A 19,689-nucleotide genomic window follows, 5' to 3' on the forward strand; every position below is an offset into this window, starting at 1 on the left:
TGTGTAGTGTTGTCACTGCTTTACTTAAAAAGATAAAATACCATTAATTGAAATTTAATTAATCGCCAAAAGAACAAAGCTTCATTTGTCTAAAGCATGTTGAGTCCGTCTCACTGCGGACAGGATATCCCCTAATTTCCAAACTAAAAAGTTAAGAAACGTGAGTTTTATATTAACGTCGGGAAACGCAGAGCTTTGGAACCTGGGTAGCGTTTGACCTCTAGTGGGCAATTTACAGTAGGACAGTTATAGTTATCCAGGCTTCGTTTCCAAATGTTTCAAACGTTTTGCCCTGCAAATCACGATATAATATTTTGAACTTAATCTTTAGTTGATGTATTTTACTAATGTCTATTATTTCATATTAGTTCCATCAGAATGTCACACGGTTATTAACACGTTAGTTTACATTGTTCCTCTTCTCAGTTCCGCAAAGTAACGTCATCCTGCTACATTTTCACTCTTACAGGTCTACGTCTATTAATGAATACATAACGTAACGTATTTCCGCTTTCTGGAAGTTGTCAAATTGCAACGCATCTTTTTTCAAATTCAGTAGCCCTTTCTGTATCGGTGTTTCTTCCGCCCGTATAACGGTATGACGTTCTCTAGTATGACAAATACATTCAGCCTTTAAAAAATACAGTAAAAATATTTCTTGTGTGAAAAGAAATTTCGGAGCCCGACACTTCAAATAAGGGCAAAAATTATCAATTCGTTATTCGGACACGAATTTTCGGGTTGAATCGCGGACATGTAGTACATTGAAACAAATACGGACAAGGGGGGAGGGGTTACTTATGATTGACGTCTTGCTTGGCCAATCATATTGTAAAACTCTCAGTCAAGTAATCGAACCTCCAATTGATCGATGTATGCTTCTCAAATAACAATGTAAAACAGGGACAATAGGGCGGGTCTGAACTGTGACTGATTACCTTTGTATCCAATGACAGTGAACGGGGCCCTCCCACGTATCTAGGCGTGTGCTGGCCAGGGCCGGGCGGGATTTCCGCAATAGCAAGTAATATGGCGAAGACCTACGATTACTTGTTTAAACTGCTGCTGATCGGGGATTCGGGCGTTGGGAAGACCTGCGTGCTCTTCAGGTTCTCGGAAGATGCCTTTAACTCGACATTCATCTCCACTATAGGTAGGTTGCCGCCCGTAGCTCCGGGGCACAAGCCGTGACAGGCCAGCTGTCCGGGTTAACCTGCGGTGTGCTACCGGCGTATGGACGGCGCGGCTCCCCGCCTGCTCGGACTTACGCTAAGCCTCTTAACTACTGCTAGGCTCTGCCTCTCCAGCAGCGGGGCTCGGCGGAGGGATCACGCGTATCGAGGCAGAGTCTCGGTTCTGAAGGGCAGCCGGGGAATCCGGGGAGGGGAACGGGATGGGACAGATTGAGACAGACAGGAGGGGAATGGAGGGGCCTGGAGTGGCGGCGGGAGAGTAAGGGGCGGGACAGCGCCGCTGGGCTGAGCTGGGCTGGGCTGGGCTGGGCAGGGGTGGGGTGGCCGGCACCGGACCGTGGAACAAGAGGGGACCGGACCAGAACGGGACAGACTCACTGTAACTCTCTCACTTAGGTACATTTACCGGTAGTGCTGTCCTGAGCCGCTGTAGTATCGTTAACATTTAATTCGGCAAAAACCTCCAGACTGTGAGATTAGGCAGATCGCTTAATGATGGTGTCCGTGAGATTTTAACGAGCTGTTTTAATGGCTGCTGTGTGTGGCCAGAAGGACAGTGATAGTGAAAGCAACTAGGCATACCTCATCTTTCATCCACAAACATAACAAATGGGGGATTTTAGCACCTTAACTTCCTTCAGGTCCCATCTTGTGCAGCTGATCCTCTCTAATTTTCTCATGCAGGCATCGACTTTAAGATCAGAACCATTGAGCTGGATGGAAAAAAGATCAAGTTACAGATATGGTAAGTCACATGATACCATGGAGTTTGAGCCAGACCCCGCCCCTCTGAAAATGCACCTCTGAGCAGTTTCACTGCCCTGCAGGGACACAGCTGGTCAGGAGCGCTTCCGGACCATCACAACGGCGTACTACAGAGGAGCCATGGTATCTTGGCCCCACCCACCTCCACCTGTGATACACCCCCTTTTCACAAACCACACTGATTCTTAATGTGGAACCAGGCTTCTGTGAGTAAGAACAGTTGAATCTGATAATTCCTCATTTCAGGGAATAATGTTGGTGTACGACATCACCAATGAGAAGTCGTTTGACAACATTAAGAACTGGATAAGGAACATAGAAGAGGTAGGAAGCTATTCATAGAAGGCTTTAAGGTAGGAGCTCAACTAAGGCATAGCCCCGGTTTAACTTGCTGTCTGTCGGCCTAGCATGCCTCAGCCGATGTGGAGAAGATGGTCTTGGGAAACAAGTGTGACGTCAATGACAAGCGTCAAGTCTCCAGAGATCAGGGGGATAAGGTGAGAGCTGTCTCTCCCCCCCGAGGAAATGCAGAGTCATTAGCACATTTGCCACTGACACTGGTCAGCTGTTCAAGTCTGACCAATCTGTCCCTCTTGATCATCTCAGCTGGCATTGGAGTACGGCATCAAATTCATGGAGACCAGCGCCAAGGCCAACATCAATGTGGAGAATGTGAGTTCACGGCACCTGCTCTGGTTCTCTGCGGGGTGAAAATGCACTGAAGTGGGCATCGTGGGGAATGTGCCGATCCAGATGTTTGGAGACAAATATGAGGGATGTAGGCTGCCTTGAGGAAGAGCAGATGTTTTGGTCAAGGTTGGTCCGTCAGTGGCAGTTGATTAAGGCTCATACTGTTTCTCCATGATCCTGTCAAACATAGCATGACTCATCCTGTGACATAATTTGCTCATACCAGGAGTACTGCTCTGTCTCACCAGGCCTGAATACAGGAAATGCTATGCTGAAAATAGAAGAATGGGATTCTGGGAAGTACTGTTATTTATCTGCCGACTGTGTAACATGGCATTCTATCCTCCATCTTCTGTCTCTGTCTAGGCATTCCTGACTCTGGCCAGAGACATCAAGGTGAAAATGGACAAGAAGCTGGTAAGATGGCTTCCTCTTCTGACTTTCTGTTTTATTTGCTTTTTTTAGAAGCTCGAGTTACAGAAGGGGAACTGCAGCTCCACCATGTGTGAGCTGGCCAGAGGCAGCAGGGCCATGTGCCTGCAGGAAAGGGCCAAACTGAAGGGGGGCCATTTCTCTCTTTGGGGGCCCGGGGTTGTATCTGAAGTCGTCAGGTGATAGATCAATGGGGAAGAGTGTGAACTGTGCAACCGGGAGGGTATTGGGTTTGTGTTTTTATTTAGAGATGCACATTTTTTGAGAGAGCAGGGTCAGATTGTCCATGGAGAAACTGGGGGGGGGGGTTACAGGCCGGAAGCATGGGATGCTGATCATGGAATTTGAACCTGGGACCTTCCGATCAGATGTTGGGTTCTGCCCCGGTTCTGACTGGGTCGTGTTGTTTTCCGCCAGCAGGGCAACAATCTGGAAGGGAGCAGTCAAGGCATGAAAATCACAAGCGAGCAGCAGAAGAAATCCAGCCTGTTTCGCTGTGTGCTGCTGTGACCCCCCCCCCCACACCCCCCACCCCTAACCGGCGTGGGTGGAGGAGGTGCTGGGACTCTCAGGCTCTTACCTCCCTAACCTCCATCCACGTCTCCTGTGGTAACAGAGCTTCTGCCTTTTTTGTGTTGAGTACTGGGTATTCAGCAGGAGAGGACCATCTTGGAACCCATAGCTGGTGTCTGCGGTTCCCACCCCCCCCAATCTTCACCTCTCCTCCATGCTGCACTCTAGCTTCAGCTTGGATGTGAAGGTGCCAAAGTTTCCCATATTTTCACCCAGGATTCGCACCCCACCCAAAAAAATAAGCGGGAATGCGCACCCCCACCTGCCGTATTCCTGTACCTCAAAGGTATCACCCCCCCAGCATCAAGAATACTGATCCTGTGCCGTTTTGTGTCCTATCTCACGTAATCTTGTGTTGAAGGCTTAATTACTTAAAAGAGGGAATTTTATTACAGAATGTCACGATGACAGCTCTTAGTTTCATCCCTCTCTTTTAGACTAACCATTCCCCACCCTTCCACGCCGTTATTCCATCAGACGGGCAGAGACATCCCCTCCTGTCAGATCCTGCCTTTCTGCCCTGAGTAGAAGCTTCCGGAACCACATTCCCATGAGTAAGCAAGGGTGATCTGTGGTGGATTTCCCTGCCGCAGCTTCTTCTTTCACGTTCGCTGTGGTGGAGCGTGCCGTGTGCTTTGCTGGCCTTGCGCAGAGTGTGGGGCGTGCCCTGAGGCTGCCCTTTAAAGCCAGCCGCCTTCCCCCACCCCCCCGGGACCTGATACCCTGTTACCGTGGCCTTTCACGTCATAAGTTAACCGACATTCCAGATTCTACCTCAGAGTAGCTGTCTGCTCAGTACACAAAGGTCTAATCCTTTAACCGAACCCCGCGCTCGCGGCTGTTTCAGGACAGCGCACCTTATGACATTCTGACCGTCTGCGTCTGCCACAGTATGCTGGCTTGCGCTCGTATTTTTAAAAAGCCGTGTCCTCATTTTGAACTGGTCTCCGGTTTCGATGGGGGCGTCTTTCAATTTTGTATATTGGTTAAACGATAAAATCCAGTTCTTGAATGAAAAAGAATTCAACACGGAATTGGCTGAAATAAGAGAAGCCCAGACGTGTGAAATGTAAAGAAGATCATTTTGGAAGTATATTCTGCAAATTGGGCTGCCAGTTCTTACTCAGCTTCTAGGGGGCCGGCTAGTAATGCTGCTGGGGTCAGAGTGACCCTGTTGGTTACGGCAACGTTGCATTTTCTCTAGGTGAGTGATTTAGACACTCTATTAGCCCTCTGTTTAATAAACAGGCGTATCAGTGGTGGGTGCATCCGTTTTATATCATATCCTGTTTATTTGCAAGAGATTCGGCAGATTGCTTAATGAGGGTGTCAGATTTTTGATGAGCTGTTTTATTGCCCGCCTTGTGCAGTACTTTGGCTTGAGGAGGAGCATCATGGTTGTTCCCGGCCCCGCCTCTCGGTCTGGCCCCGCCCCTCGATCTGGCCCCGATTTGACCCCCTGCTTTTTTGGAACTATGCATCCTTATATTTGAGGTCTGTACATTTTTGTACATATATAAATAAACAGGTAGACTCAGAGTGTTTTGTTGAAAGAGGGGATTACATATCATGTTAGCATTCCCATGCTGCGGCTGATCTTATTCCGAGATTCTTCACTGCCTCCCAAAAGGTTTCCCGTCGAACATTCCCACCTACAGATCGGTAGGAGACGCACGCTGACCTCCATCTTGGTTTCCCTTTGTTCATATTCACGTCCCGGCACATTTCAAGCTGAATGTCGTGCTTCGGTGTTGCTGAGTCATTGCCAAAGATCTCCATCTGCTGTGAGGAGTCTTTACTGTGGTGATGCTGTGATGGACGGTGGTGCAGGTCGCCTCCTCTGGATGCCTGAGCTCTTCAGACTAGCCTCGGCCCCAGCTTCTGTGCCCTTTGGTCTTCCCAGGGATGCCCTATTCACACTCTAACTGCTCCGACACCCTGCCTACTATGTTCTTCCTCAATTGCCCCCCCCCCCCCCACCCAATCATATCACTTGGCGCGATCCGATTTTCTCGATACTGCGTTCCGGAGGCCGAATCTGCCTTGTTTCCAAATAAATTGTAAATAATATTGGCCAGTGAAATGGAAAATGACCAGTTGTCGTACTGTATCTTGTAGAATTGTATTGTAATGCTCTACGGCTGTGTAGATGCGGACTTTTGACGATTTATTAAACTCTTTTAAAGCAGCTCTCGTACTGTGATTTCTAAATACGATAGTCGTGGTATTTTTATTACTGTTGCTCTTAGAATGACTGAGTGCAACTTGGATTATTCATCTGGCTTTTAATATTTTTCTGAATTTCTTTAGAGTCTTGGCAGTTATAGTAACACCTGTAACATGATGGGGGGAAAACATTCCTCAGAAGAATGAGCTCCTCAGTGGTAACTTTGATATCGCTGTCACTCGGGATCAAGCGTCTGAGTGCTTTCAGTAATTCTGAAGGATCTGAAACCTTAATCATGGATGGGCTTCCAGGCACTGAGGACCCAGAAGAAATGCCTTCCTGAATTGTCCTGCGGCACCATCTCATCATTCTTCTTCCCATCCTGATTCTCCTGCTGTGTCCCGTCGAGGGCGCTGCCGATCCCTCAGATCCGGATATGGAATGTGCTGAGAGGCAGAAAGCAAAAGCAGAACACTCAGGTGCAGGCTGATGGAGCTGGGACGTGATTGCCTTAGTTAACAATGTTGAAGGTAACCGAAGTTCAGGCGAGTGAGGCGCTGCACCTGAGGAAGTCCGGGGCACGGACGATCATGTGCTGGAAGTCCTCCAGCGAGAGGCGCCCGTCGTTGTCCAGGTCGGACTCGTCGATCACCTTCTCGCACACCATGCGCACCTCATCCTCGGTCAGCTCGTTGCGAGTCAGCTTGTTCAGCGTCTTCTCCAGATCTGACTTGCAGATGTAGTCGTCGTCGTTGAAGTCTGAGCAGAGGGACAGATATCTCAGGTGGGAGGAAGGTATGGGGAGCTCCCCCCCCACCCACCACCAGCTGTCCCGATCCTTCATCTTAAAGTCCTCCTCATTAAATGTCACCGAGGCTACCTGACCCCATCTCTGCAGTGCCAGGAGAGCTCCCACCCCGGCCTAACGTGACCCTGTCCCGTTTGACTGAGCCCAATGAGTGCCAGTATACAGCCCCTATGCTGCCCCCCCTCCTCCCCCCGGCCCCCTCTTCATTTAATGGCCGTGAATAATTCATGGGATCCGTCCTGACCCATGCCCGTGACCATATGCTGTAAAATAAGCAGAGCTGTCAGCGTCTTTTAATTAGGGGGGGCTCGGGCCCTGCGACACCCTTATGCTAATCCATCAATTATTCTTGGAGCCTGTCCCACTTGACTTGGTCACACTTAACTGGCTCAACCCGGGGTAGCTCATCACAGCCAATCATGGCAGCTGTTAGCTATCAGGTGGTAAACATCTGCCAAACTCCCAGGCTGCTTATTGGTCAACAGAGTTGGGGGATCAGTTTGGCTGCTCTGGTTGGGATGAGCCTATGAGTGAAGTTAAGGACCCACAGCCTCAGCTGGCTGATGGTTCATGGTTCTGCTCTGGCTGATGGCCCTGCGAGTCGACACTGACCGTAGATCTTAAAGGCGTAGTAGGCTTTGAGGTCCCGTGGGGCCATTTCGCTCAGCGCAGAGAACATGTCCAGGAAGTCGTCCAAGGTCATGTTGCCCTCGCCATCCTCCGAGAAAACCTGGGCTATTCTCTGCCGGAACGGGTTGTCCTGCAACATGGAGAGAGAGGCCATTTTGGAGTAAAGTCAACTTAATTTTCTTCAGAGCTGTAAATAAAGAGACCTCTCTATATTTTTTAGAAATCTGCATTTTTAAATCCTGATTTATTCTTGGTTCTGCTGGTAGAAGGCTACACTGTGACGCCGGCTCCTTCCCGGCTCAAAATTTCAAAGACGGCGTGACCCAGGAACAAGGTGAAGCAGGAGAAGCTGGCAATAACCAAAAACCAGCCAGGCAGAGGGCAGAAGCAACTTTCTAATGCCAGAGGTGACTCAATTTATTCAACAGTGACTCATGAATCAGAGTATGACCTCAAGTGACCTTCAAAAAGAATGGGAAACATTAAGTGCAGGACTGAAGTGTACTGCTAGGACAATTTGTAACAGGCTCCTAGGAGCTGGATTGAAGACCCATAAAGCAAGGAAGAAACCATTTATAAATGATAAGCAGGGAAGAGACCAGCAGGAGTTTTTTTTATGTTAATTTTACAAATATAATCAGAAATTGAGAAATTTGTTAAACTGAAATTTTTGCTGTGGTCTGAATTTTTACAGACTGTATATAGCAGATTAATGACAGCCCTCACTGACCAAAGTGCTTCACATACATCATAAAATCACAGCATGATATCAAGGCATAAGACCAACATGAAACACAGATACACAATCTGCTCTGCGATATATTTACATTTAAGTTTCCTCAAACGAGCATGAATGGGGGGTGGCAAGAGGTCTGAGCGCGTGCTGTGCTGGACGGAGGGTAACGGAGCCGGTTCAGGATCCGATGAGGCGTGAACCCGCAAAGGGTCCTCTCTATTAGTAAGCCATGAATGATTAAGTAGCAGTGGCACGGCGCAGAGCTGGCAGCCCTACCTTCAGCTCCGGCATGCTTCCAATCAGCTCGTACGGCAGCTTCACATCTGGCTTGCTGGTGTAGTCCAGGGGGACCAGCTGGGGTGCCAGGTTGTGGTAACGGTAGAACAGCCTAGAAAAGCATCCAATCGCTGTTAAAGGAGATTCTGACCAGGTGGTTATGTGCCAGAATTCAACATATGATCTGTCTCATTTTCCTTCAGGCAATCGGTTATTGATGAACTTGCAATCACAAAAGGTTTATTCACGTCGCTAAAGCATTACCTCGCAGCCTTCCCGTGATGTTTTTTGGCGGTCAAGTACGCCAGGCTTTTAAAAACCACAGTAAAGCGCAAAAAAATAGGCGCCCCAAATTGCGGGGCATAACCCTTGACGGTCTGGTTTATGGAAATGATCAAACGCTTGTCATCATATATGGATGCAGAATCTTACCGTAAAATTTCCTTCCTGGTGAAAAACGTGCAGTCCTACAAAGACATACACATGAGCAATAGTTTAAACAGACATGTTTCGTTTTTTGACGGTTTTGCTTTCTGCAGAAGTTTATAGTGAGCCAGAATAGGGAGACCCACGTGACGTATTGGTACAGGGTCAACCTGAGTACAAACACTGAACAAACAAAAACACTGAGCTCAAATCTATCGCAGCACAGGCAATTAAAACCATTGTCTGAGTAACTGGCAATATAGATAATAATCCAAAAATAGGTCCCATATGAGAGATCATTAAAAGTTATATAAGTCACCGATGCATGGTTTTTACAGCTGCAAAGTGCCCTCTATATACAGACTGCCGGCTCCCACTGATGTATATCTACGTTTAAACCAACCTCCTCGCTTTTGTGGTTTTTCTTTAAGGGTTTTCTTGCGGATAGAGCGCCCTGCCTCCCTCCTGGCAGAGTGACCTACCTGATAAGCGTCTAGCTGCTGGGGGGTGAAGATGGTCTGTTTGTTCCCCATGCCTTCGCCATCACCAGCTTCGGTACCGAGTGATGGAAACCCGGGATAATTCAGATATGAAACGGTGCTGGGACAAAGGGCCGGGACGCGCACGGGGGGCGGGGGGAGGATCGGGTGTCGGTCGGCAGTGGGGCATTTAGTTCCCCGTTATAATAGAGGCGTTTTATCGTTTTTCATCCCCTTTGAACATGAACAAGGGCTGTCCTTGGCTATCACTCTGAGCGCCGTTAAGCCCTTGGCCGTGCCCTGTGGACAGGCCGGACCCTACCCCTTTCCCAGGCTCGTCTTACAGATGATTATTTGGTCATTATAAATCCGTATGGCTGCCTGTCATCTATAATGCGGCGGCTGCGATGATCTCGCTTTGTGTGGCGGTCTGTGCTGCTCACACGGGGGGTCTGGGAAAGAAACTCCATATTAAAACTTGATGAATTTTGGACTCATAGTCAAGGATTCTCTAACGTGGGAGTTTTAAAAAGTTTGAAAATAAGAAAAGATTACTGACATTTTAATACGAAACGCGATCGTTAGTATTCATATATAAAGCGTCGACATTTTCTTTGTAAATGTTTCCGAATGCACGGATTATTTACCCATGACAATACGTGTATGTAAATATAGGATCTTTCAGCTGTATTTCCATAACAGCCAAATGATTTTCTCTTTAAAATGTACATTATAACAGTGCTGGAAATAACGATAACGATGTTATAGTTGTGTCCTTTTTCCCCGAGTAGTGGGTTTTGGCAGTGGGCAGAACCTTTGGTGAAAAGACTGGAAATAAAACGTTAATAGAAAAAATACGTCGCCTTACCATCGGGACTGGTTTTCATGGGGGATGAATTATGAAAGGTTAAAAATTTCGGCCGAAACGGGCACCCCCTCCGAATCGGTCCCAGCACCAAAAACTCCTTGTGTAACGATGGATCAATAACAAAACGTAGTTTCATTTTTGTACAGTATTACATTTTGGGTTGCGTTGGGTCATATGAATAATTTACGATGAAGTATCTGCTAGGCTACTTATATCAATGAAGTAGGTTATTACAGAAGAGGGATCTTTCTTTTTTTAGCACCATAACCGGCTTTTTAAGCGCAGGTGATACTTTCTCACGATTCTTCAATATTATTTTAAGGCTGAATGGGCGAGTGTTTGAACTGACGCCGGTGACATGCAATGAAAAACGACAATAGCTGATTTTGTTTAACTGTTTACTCATTTTCATAATTCTTAGCTTTGCGGCAAATAATTTACATATTTACAAATTTCACAGGATATATCGCCAAGCCCAGACATATATTATGATTTTTAGCTATTTACATATTTTACAGTGGGAGATGCAATCAGGGCTTTTCCCAGGGTACATGGGAGTGTCTGTGGTCAAAGGGCCAGGTTTTCCTTAGCTGAACTCCCCTTTCTCCTCCTGCAGTGCTGTCTGCTTAAGGAAACCCAACCTTCTCTCATTTTTGGCCAATCAAGTACACCATGAGGGGTGGCTCCTCTACCCACCCTGCAACTATTGGAGTACTGGACCCCTGAGGGGGCGTGGCTTCCCAGTAGCCAATGAGGTGTGAAGTGGAGGGGCTGATGGTGAGGTCCCCTAGTGGCATCCACAGCTTCCTGCCACCATGTCGTCATACTGTTTGAGCACCACGTTGCCGTCGTCGTCGAAGTAGAGCAGGTTGATGGAGAACAGCTTGTCGGGTACGCAGCAGGGCGTGTCGATGCCCCGGGTGAGCTTCAGGGCGTTAATGATGGACTGCACTGTGGCGTGGTTCGTGGGCCGCATGTTCTGGCCCAGCGGGAAGGGGCAGGAGCCCTTGCAGTGGTAAGCATTGTAGCCCCTTGGCGACACAATCCAGCTAGACCAGCCGATCTCCTCAAAGTCCACATAGAGTGGAAGGCGCTGGCACGGCGCCCCCTGTGGCAGCTCCTCGTCAAGCGAGCGGACAACCCGTGGCTCCCTAGATGGGACAGGGAGGGGGGAGCCACTGTGATCTGTATTAAAGGAAGGATAGAGTTAATAGCACCTGCTAATCAGCCATCCTCGTGTCACTTGAAATGAGAAACTACTGCAGTAATATTCAAACATTTTTTGACAGGCCCCCCTAGGGCTGATATATCTGTCCTGCCCCCCCCCCCCCACACACACACACACACACAAACACATACATATTAACCCCAAATAAACTTTGATTATTAAATAAAATTAAACAAAATATATTTATTCTAATTTTTTACCTACATATAATATGCATGTAACGTGTTCACATAATTTTTGATATTTCTAAAGGTTGCAGTTAGGTCTGGCCCCACACAATTCTATTTTTTTTCCCTCACCCCCCTGCAAATCCTTTTGCTCCCCATCCAAGGGGCACATCCCATAGTTTGAATGACTGAACTACTGTTATTACTCATGCTAATCTGTGCCTAATTATTTTGTATAAAATATTACATTTACTGCTGTGGCTTGGGTCAAGTGCTTTGCTAAACCATATAACAGCAGTGCATCTATACCAAGACTTCCTTAACTACTCTGCCACCTGCTGGTCACAGTGGTCGGTGATAAGCTCGTACCATTCAGTGTGCCCTCCTGCGTTGGGGTGCGGCGCCCGTCGTCTGTGAACAGCACCAGCATGGGCTGCTTGCTTTGGTGGTGGCTGCGCCCTGACGCAAAGCGTACCAGGGAGGGGTCCAGCTGGTAGCCCCCCAGACCTCGGATGCTGACCAGCAGGCCCAGATTACTGCCTTCGTCGGACATCCAGGAGCGCACCTGTGGGGGGAGATGCTGTTAGGACCCCCGGAGCGTATGCTTTTGTGTGTTTACTTATGATGTAACAGGGCATGAATTTAGGTTAAAATATTTAATATCCAGCTTAAATTAAATATAACTAATTAACCCCTCAATTCTCAAGCTCTTGGCTTATAAGATCGGCACTTACCGCTTGTGTGATGGAAAATACTTCCCAACCGCTGGAATGAATGGGCATCAGCCTCGAGGACAGCAACCTCTTGTCCAGTGTTGAATCCATCTTTCTGCCATTCAGAAGCTGGTAAACACTCACCTGTAGGACATAACCCCCCCACATCAGCTTCGAGTACAAACGTTACTCAGATTTCCCCGATACAGTTCACGTTCGCTACACGCAATTACAGTTTCTGAGCGTGAACGATCGAGCTGATGCGGCACCTGGCAAAAGTGGTGTCTGCTGAAGGTCTGCACGGACTGCGGGCGCAGTTTGAAGAGGTGAAGCTCAGCGGCCAGCACCTTCTCGCTTTTAGACACCGTTGATAAGTTAAACATGAACTTGATTTCCTCGCTGCGAACTGTGAGGGGAAACAGACATAGACATGACTTTGGGACTCACAGTTCATGCAAGGTTAAAGATATTAAATGTACCTCAATATTATTTTAACATACTGGCGACCGTGCAGGTCTATGTTAAGAAAATGCCAATGAAAACGCATCTAGATGCGGAATTAATGCTTACGTAAACCCCTTACGTTTGTCGAAGAAGCCCCGAACGGTGTTTCCCTCCAGCAGGTTAGGATCTTTGGTAACTCCGTCCACGTCTGCAACCGTGTTGTACAGATCGACCATATACTGGGGGGGCTGCACGTGGCCCCTGGCGTGAGGCGGGTCCTCCATGCCGAACACCTCCAGGAGCCTCCTCAGAGCCTCGGATCGCACCCCCTCCGAATCGCTCCCGGCACCAAAGTCGTTTTCCAAGTAATTCGCAGATGGCCTGGCGAAGGCGCCGGCGAGCAGCGCTCCGATGATCAGGACAGTGAACATGGTGGCTTGAGGTCAGCTGCTCCGGCTGCTGTGCAGATGGGTGACTGAGGGACTAATCGGGGGTTTGCGCCGTTTTATATCAAACCACCGAACATCGCAGGGAGACGGTGTGTGTCTAAGCCCTCGAACAACAGCTATAAAAGATGCCATTAAGTCGCAAATGTAAATCAACAATCAGTGAATGTAAAGGAAAGCTAATGGCGGTGTTAACAAGGTGCGAACGCTGATTGCGCTGGACCCCAATTCCTGTGCTATTGTGCGGAAATAAAAGAATGTCCCATATTTATCGAGAGCTTTCGGATTTATGTGCCTTTGTCCAGCCTAAAGTAATATGTTCTGTGTTTAAGTGAAACGTATTAAAAGACAAATGGACTCAAAATGGGCACGAAAAGGCCGTGGTTAGAATTCAACAAGGAAGTTTACTCTCCGTGGGAGGTTAATGTCCTCTAAACGGATCCATTAATTCAGACAAAAGAGTACAATGTCTTACAGGAACGCGAATTAATGTGCTTCTGAAAACGAACATGAGGGAATGTTTTCAGCTTTCAAATAGCAAAGCCATGGACCATTTATTCGAACGCTATCTGTAGGCCTATATTTATTTATATTTTTATATATTTATTTTTATATTTATTTATCGGGAAAACGCCTAAAATATTCGGATGTATTTCCGACATAAAGCATGGCAGGATATCGGGGTTAGACTCCGATTTCACTCGTTATTTGCAGCATTTTTTTAGCATTAAGCCAGTAACAGACGGATACGCCTTTTTAATAATGCGACGTGAACTGCTGTCCCAGCGAAGATCCAGAGGGGATTTTTGCCGAATATGCATCTCTGTTTCCGATTGTCCAAAACGGCCTGGTAACTGTCCTGATCCGTCTATAGACACTAATGGAGCAGTAATCGAATGCCGCGCTGTCTCCCACCTTGTTCATTGCTGACGTCATCCCAAAACGTGCAACTTACAGAACATAAATTAAAAAACACACGGCCTGTAAAGCTAATCTCATACTGCGTACAGCATTTGATGTTGGCCTATTTAATAGTGTTAATGGATTTAATGATCCATGGATACGTAGATAATGTGTGATAATATGCTCAGTTTACCTATCCATTATTTTATTTGTTTTTATACATCTTAATAATCATATCTACCAATTTCTTTAGGTTTACAGCTTGCATGCAATTATTTAATAATAATTCAGTACGGCAGAATACTGCAGAAACGGTCATTCTTCACGAAAGTAATAGATTCAAGATTCTCTATTTCTCACATGCATATAGTGTTTTAATATTTTAAAACTTTCGGTTTAGTTGATGGCCTCTGGTTATCCATATAGCAAATGCGAACCTGCCCCCTGACTTTTCCACTTGGGTGGTATTAAATATCAACATAATTATCCACGGCCATCCTGAGGGAACGGAGGAGTTCTTAGATCCCTATAAGATCACTGGGTTTCAACCCTAAAGCCATCATGTATCACCTACCCGTCACAGATAGCAGGTAGCTGGTATTAAAAACACACACACACACACACACACACACACACACACACACACACACACACACACACACACACACACACACACACACACACACAGGGGCAATAAGCCAGCGAGAACGAGTCTTGTGGGAAAATAACAGTGTCTCGTCATGATTTCAATAATCCAAAGCATTTAAGGATCGGGGATTGTATGTAGCGTTACACATTGAAATGTTTATGAGATTTTACTGAGGATCAAAGCAGTCAAACACTTCAGACGGCATTTTACCGTAGTGCTCGTACAAAATGCATACAAAATTTCATTAATTTAAAATACGATTGATTTCACGGCCTTGGGCGTTCCAGAAATATTCCTCAAAATCAGTCGAATGGGGATTTTGTTAAGATAGGCCTATTTAAATAATCTTAGGTATGATTGTGATCTTTGACATACATGCTTTATCAATTTTTAACTGCATGCTCGTGGTTTCTCTATAAAAGGTAAAGGTCGTTGAGGATATCGGCCTATAGATAAGTTTTATTCGCTTTTTTAAAGTGATTCATCCGAAATGGTAGTTGTGACGTCCTGCGACTCCCGCACCGCAGCTCTGGGCGCAGGTGTCAGGAAAACGCGCCTTAGCTTAAGCTGGGGAGTCAACAGAAAGCGGCACCCCGGGTCCGAATGAATTTGCTTTGCCCGACGTTTTAATGCTGATAATAGTCGTGATCGGATCTGTAACTGGTGCTGCCAGGAAAAAGTAAATGCTTAATTATGTTAACGCAGTGTAAACAAGAAACGATATTGTTGGCAATTAACATCCAACAGCATAAAACTTTATGTTTTCACATAAACAGTACGGTCTTTCTACTGATTAAAGCGGCTCGTGCTAATTCTGAAGCACCATCCATACATGCCAGATTTCTCCTGTAACTGTTCATTCTATGTCTTAAAAAAGTATGCTATCTTGGTTGGGAAAATCAAAGCAGGTATTGATACATTTGTAAAGGATTTCCTTTTCCCATTATGAAATCCTCTCGTATATTTTCTATAAAGCACGGTTGTATTTAACGTTTTTTTTTTATTATTATTGTACCAATGTCACTGTTTTCTGAAACCTTGGACCTGCAGTTTAGGAAATTATTTAGGGTCACTGTTCTAAAATATTTACATATTCAAATGAATATTTACATATTTTATTACAAAATATTTTTTTTCTATTATACATATTATACAAGAATATTTGAAGGCACAGAACATAATCATGGGGTGAAGGCCTGGAAGATCAGCCTGGTGTCTTCGGCGTCCACCCGTGTAGCTGTAGGTATGTCTACGCTGTGCTCCAGCAGATGGCGCTGTTCTCAGGACTGGCACGCGCAGGAGGTGATGGCCAGCACCGTGCGGATGTTTCCGTGCTGGTTGCGGAACACGTGGCTCTCGTAGCCCTGAGGAACGCAGGTGCTGGTTGGGCCTGGAGCCTGAAGCAAGCAGGCCTTGGGGTCCACGGAGCTCCTGGGGAGAGGGGATCGCGGTCAGCGAGACCGAGGCCCACAGTGGGGTAAACCTACTTCACAACTCAGCTTGCCACAATGAAGATAATTTAATAGCAATTCTTAGGAAAATCGTCAAAAAAAATTATAACGTTAAATGTTTAGATGTTACATCTCAGTTCCATCTGCAACACAACTCATATTTATGATTGTGAAAGTTGACAGAGAGCTTGTATCAAATAAGGTGTCCAGGGTGGGGAGTGTCTGGGTTGGGGGTGTTAATTGGAAGTTAAACAGACTTTTCAGTTCACCTTAAATGTGTTTATGGGGTTCTGTGTGGAGGCCTAGGTGTTAAAGCAAGCAAACCTTCTTCTGGGGGGTTTGTGTGCTTTTAAAGTGGGGAGGGGGTATGGGGGCCTAGGCACTGTATTTTGGGGGGGGGGATGGGGGTCTGGCAGCTGCGCTTACCTCAGGAGGCATCGACTTCCTGTGTTGCAGTTTCCCAAACATCTGCCCACATCAATTTCCTGGGGAGCATTAGCAACACAAAGGACAGCTGGTCAGTTCACAGCGGGCTGGGGGGGCAGCTGCATGGATCAGTTGGGGGGGGGCTTTCAGGAATTGGTCTAATTTGGCACCTGGCTGAAAGACACCCATTTGTGCAAGTGCCTTTTGTCGGGGGTGTCAGACGACACAGGAGCAAGTCACACATCCGCATGAATGAAGCAGGGTAGGGATTCGCTCAGCTGGAGCTGCTCAGCCAAACACGGCGTGAGGAGCATCATTAAATCTCAGCACAGAGCAGACAGTTACACAGATTACAAATCAGGCGGAGTATTCTAACAAGGTCTTGAGTTTAGAAACACTTTAACTAGTTCGAACCAGCTTTAACCCGCCTTGGTGTGACTTTCCGACTGATGCAGTCCAGTTTCAGTGCCTGGTGTGTCTGTAAACAGTGTCGCTAAGCTACTTCCTGTGGTGCTGCAATGCATTGTGGGATTGTGTTCAGCCAGGGGCTGACTCAGCTGTCACATGTGTGTATGACCACCTTGTCCAGTCGGCCCCATATCCGGCTGCTAGAACGAGGACGTGTAAATGCGGCTGAACTCTGACCTCCGACCCCTGTCTCACCTTCAGCTTCTCCTCCTTATCCCCCACCGGGCTGTGAGTAACCTCGTAGTAGTACTCCATGTAGGGGACACGGTAACAGCTTCGCCGCAGCTCGCAGGCGCTGACGGTCTGCACCAGTTGCACCCTGCTGGGAGTCTCCACCAGGGCAGAGTCGAACTTGATGGCGACGCAGGAGAAACCTTCTGGGAAGACAAACCATGGAAGGGCTTTAGTGGAACCAGGAAGCACCATCCTTAAATAAGGACAATAAAATACTGAGAAGCCCAAAAAACTAACCCAAGGTTTCTAATGCAGTCCTTGGGGACCCCTAGAAAGTCAATACTCTCTAGGAGTTTACCTGGGAGCAACAACGTTGATTGTCTGGGGGTGTTATGAAACACTGCTCTATGATGCAGGACCAGTCAGGAGACGGTGATAAACTAAACATCATCAGTGGTTCACACACCTAGCGAGCCTCTGGCTGTGGAGCACTTCCCGACGTCCAGGACGGACTCGTAGGGCGTGTCGTGGTGGTAGGTCTTCAGGGCGGGAACGCGGACACAGTGCATCAGCCGCGGCTCGCACTGGCACTCCTCCACCACCTCCACCTCCCGCGGGCCCTCAAACAGCAGCACGCGCTCCACCCGCACGCTGGCCGCGACGCAGTCCGCACTGGGGCCGCAGGACGCCAAGGGGCCCGCCCGCTCCATCTCAGGGCTGGCCAGATCCTGCATCCTCGCCTGGGGGAATTTAGGGAGTGGCTATTTTTGACACACATATATTTTTATATATTATAAACAGAGGTGGAAAGTTCAGGTTTAGAAAGTACAAATCCAGGCCAAGGTTTTGTTTCAACCAACCAGTTGAGTAAAAGGAGTCACAGTCAGTGAGTGCTGAACTGGCTGGGTGGAACAAATTCCTGGTCTGGAGTTGTACTTCCTGAACCTGAACTATCTAACACACTCTCTCTCTCTATATATATATATATACACACACACACACACACATATACTGTACAAATACAGTAAAGGTATTCTATTCTATTCAGCCCATTAACACAGTATAACTTGAACCACATTTCATCTTCAATTAACATGCTATCTAGAATCAAAAAGCTCAGTTAAAATGGTTCAATAATAATAATTTTACATGTCTTTTTTTCATTGATTTTTAGCCAAAGAATATGCTGACTAGGAGGCTCTGAACTAAAAGGGTTATGCCGCCCCCTGGTGGTTGATAGTTAACTGCACCGGCGGGACCGCGCACCTTTTTACTCCTGAGGAATTCCAGCATGGACACGTGTTTGGGAAACGCCGGCTGTCCGGGTTCATAGGAGGGCGTGGATCTGGAGGCTGCACAGTGCGTCCTGCACATTCCCACGTCCAGGCTGACAGGGCTGCCAGAGATGTCTGGGTGAGAGGTAGAAGTAACACGGTAAACATTCACTAGAGGTAAGTGGTGTTTAATCATCACATGTCACATGTTACACTGTAAATATCAAGAAAGCTGCAGCCATTAATCTGTATAACCAGCAAAGCAATCAGGAGATTAATAAGCACTCAGAGCGGCCCAGTCTGGCCCGGTTCTGTACCTTGGCCCACATAAATGATGTGACTCTGTCTCCTGCAGCAGATTCTCTCCGTAAAAAGGTTCTGGTGCCTGCCTGTGGACGCTGAGGGGACCCAAAATGCATGTCAGTGTCACTGCAGATCGGCGCGCGCCTGAGAGTTTGGCCCCCACAATCACACACATGTGGGGGGCGGGGCTACTTACGGAGCACGTGAATGGTCCAGACGGCGAGCAGCAGGCAGGGTGAGAGCATCTCCATGGCTGGGACGCCTGGCCTTCTGGCTTCCTCCCAGTCGATACTGAACTCGCCCAGCCGGGCCCCCTGTCCTTTATACCCACCCCAAGGCGAGGCCCACGCAGGGTGGGGTGGAGAGAGCCGATAATCAAATTTCCACTCTTGACAGTCTGAGGGTCCCCTCATTTGCAGGAGGGAGGGGGCACTTCAAAGGCCATTCCTGCACTGACCACACGCCTCCTGTTAAAGACGCTTAATTAACTGTCTTAAGCAGCTTTGGGTTCCTAAACCTCCACTCTGGGCATTGATCAGCTTTCATCTCGGGAGGGGGTGAGGGTGTTTAGCACCTTGACTAAAACTACTCAAATCTGGTAATGTGAGGAGCATTAAGGAGGGGGGGGGGGCAGCTAGCAGAGGTGGGGGCACCGGGGATGGGTGGGGGGCTTGCTACCTTTGTGTTGATTCAACGTGTCACCAAATGGCCCCTCAAGGCCACTGCTGAACAACAGAGTGGCAAAGTTATAGGGTCGATCCCCCCCCCCCCTGCACTGCCATCACGTGTCAACTGGGCACAGAGGTGGAAATTTCAAGTCCAGAAAGTAAAAATCCCAATCCAAGATTTTGTTTCAACCAGCCATTTCAGCATAAAGAGTCACACACACAGAGTACTCAGCTGCTTGGTTGGAGCAAAATCCTGGGCTGGATTTTTTACTTTCTGGGCCTGAAATTTCCACCTCTGACTGGGAAACATCAGGGATCAGCTGGGAAATTTG

At 47.5% G+C, this 19,689-nt stretch overlaps 4 protein-coding genes across 5 annotated transcripts; 1 reads left to right on the plus strand and 3 right to left on the minus strand.

Annotated features, from left to right (window-relative positions):
• The first annotated feature begins 978 nt into the window (after positions 1-978).
• LOC111847608 (ras-related protein Rab-8A-like) lies at positions 979-5,841 on the plus strand. Of its 2 annotated transcripts, none has more exons than XM_023818956.2 (8): positions 979-1,153; positions 1,878-1,938; positions 2,021-2,081; positions 2,205-2,282; positions 2,366-2,455; positions 2,565-2,630; positions 3,015-3,065; positions 3,501-5,841. In XM_023818956.2, the coding sequence occupies exons 1-8, from the start codon at positions 1,030-1,032 to the stop codon at positions 3,588-3,590; spliced, it is 621 nt and encodes a 206-aa protein (XP_023674724.1). In that variant the 5' UTR covers positions 979-1,029; the 3' UTR covers positions 3,591-5,841. The 2 variants fall into 2 exon arrangements, with proteins under 2 accessions (XP_023674724.1, XP_023674723.1); XM_023818955.2 differs by having other exon boundaries at positions 983-1,153; positions 3,498-5,841.
• Positions 5,842-5,937: 96 nt separating this feature from the next.
• Positions 5,938-9,295, minus strand: LOC111847609 (calcium and integrin-binding family member 3). The gene is made up of 6 exons (XM_023818957.2): positions 9,179-9,295; positions 8,703-8,737; positions 8,271-8,382; positions 7,241-7,388; positions 6,384-6,579; positions 5,938-6,266 (listed from the first exon to the last, which is right to left on the minus strand). Exons 1-6 carry the CDS (start codon positions 9,227-9,229, stop codon positions 6,245-6,247), a joined length of 564 nt encoding a protein of 187 aa, XP_023674725.1. The 5' UTR covers positions 9,230-9,295; the 3' UTR covers positions 5,938-6,244.
• Positions 9,296-10,478: 1,183 nt separating this feature from the next.
• LOC111847594 (bone morphogenetic protein 2-like) lies at positions 10,479-13,551 on the minus strand. The gene is made up of 5 exons (XM_023818933.2): positions 12,735-13,551; positions 12,421-12,557; positions 12,173-12,295; positions 11,808-12,003; positions 10,479-11,228 (listed from the first exon to the last, which is right to left on the minus strand). Exons 1-5 carry the CDS (start codon positions 13,024-13,026, stop codon positions 10,831-10,833), a joined length of 1,146 nt encoding a protein of 381 aa, XP_023674701.1. The 5' UTR covers positions 13,027-13,551; the 3' UTR covers positions 10,479-10,830.
• A 2,258-nt stretch (positions 13,552-15,809) lies between these two features.
• On the minus strand, positions 15,810-18,958 carry pnhd (pinhead). The gene is made up of 7 exons (XM_072704486.1): positions 18,886-18,958; positions 18,704-18,784; positions 18,379-18,521; positions 17,579-17,852; positions 17,134-17,315; positions 16,471-16,529; positions 15,810-16,024 (listed from the first exon to the last, which is right to left on the minus strand). Exons 1-7 carry the CDS (start codon positions 18,938-18,940, stop codon positions 15,874-15,876), a joined length of 945 nt encoding a protein of 314 aa, XP_072560587.1. The 5' UTR covers positions 18,941-18,958; the 3' UTR covers positions 15,810-15,873.
• Positions 18,959-19,689: the final 731 nt, after the last annotated feature.

The sequence above is a fragment of the Paramormyrops kingsleyae genome, chromosome 21 (genome assembly GCF_048594095.1).
Source record: "Paramormyrops kingsleyae isolate MSU_618 chromosome 21, PKINGS_0.4, whole genome shotgun sequence".
Lineage (NCBI taxonomy): Eukaryota > Metazoa > Chordata > Actinopteri > Osteoglossiformes > Mormyridae > Paramormyrops > Paramormyrops kingsleyae.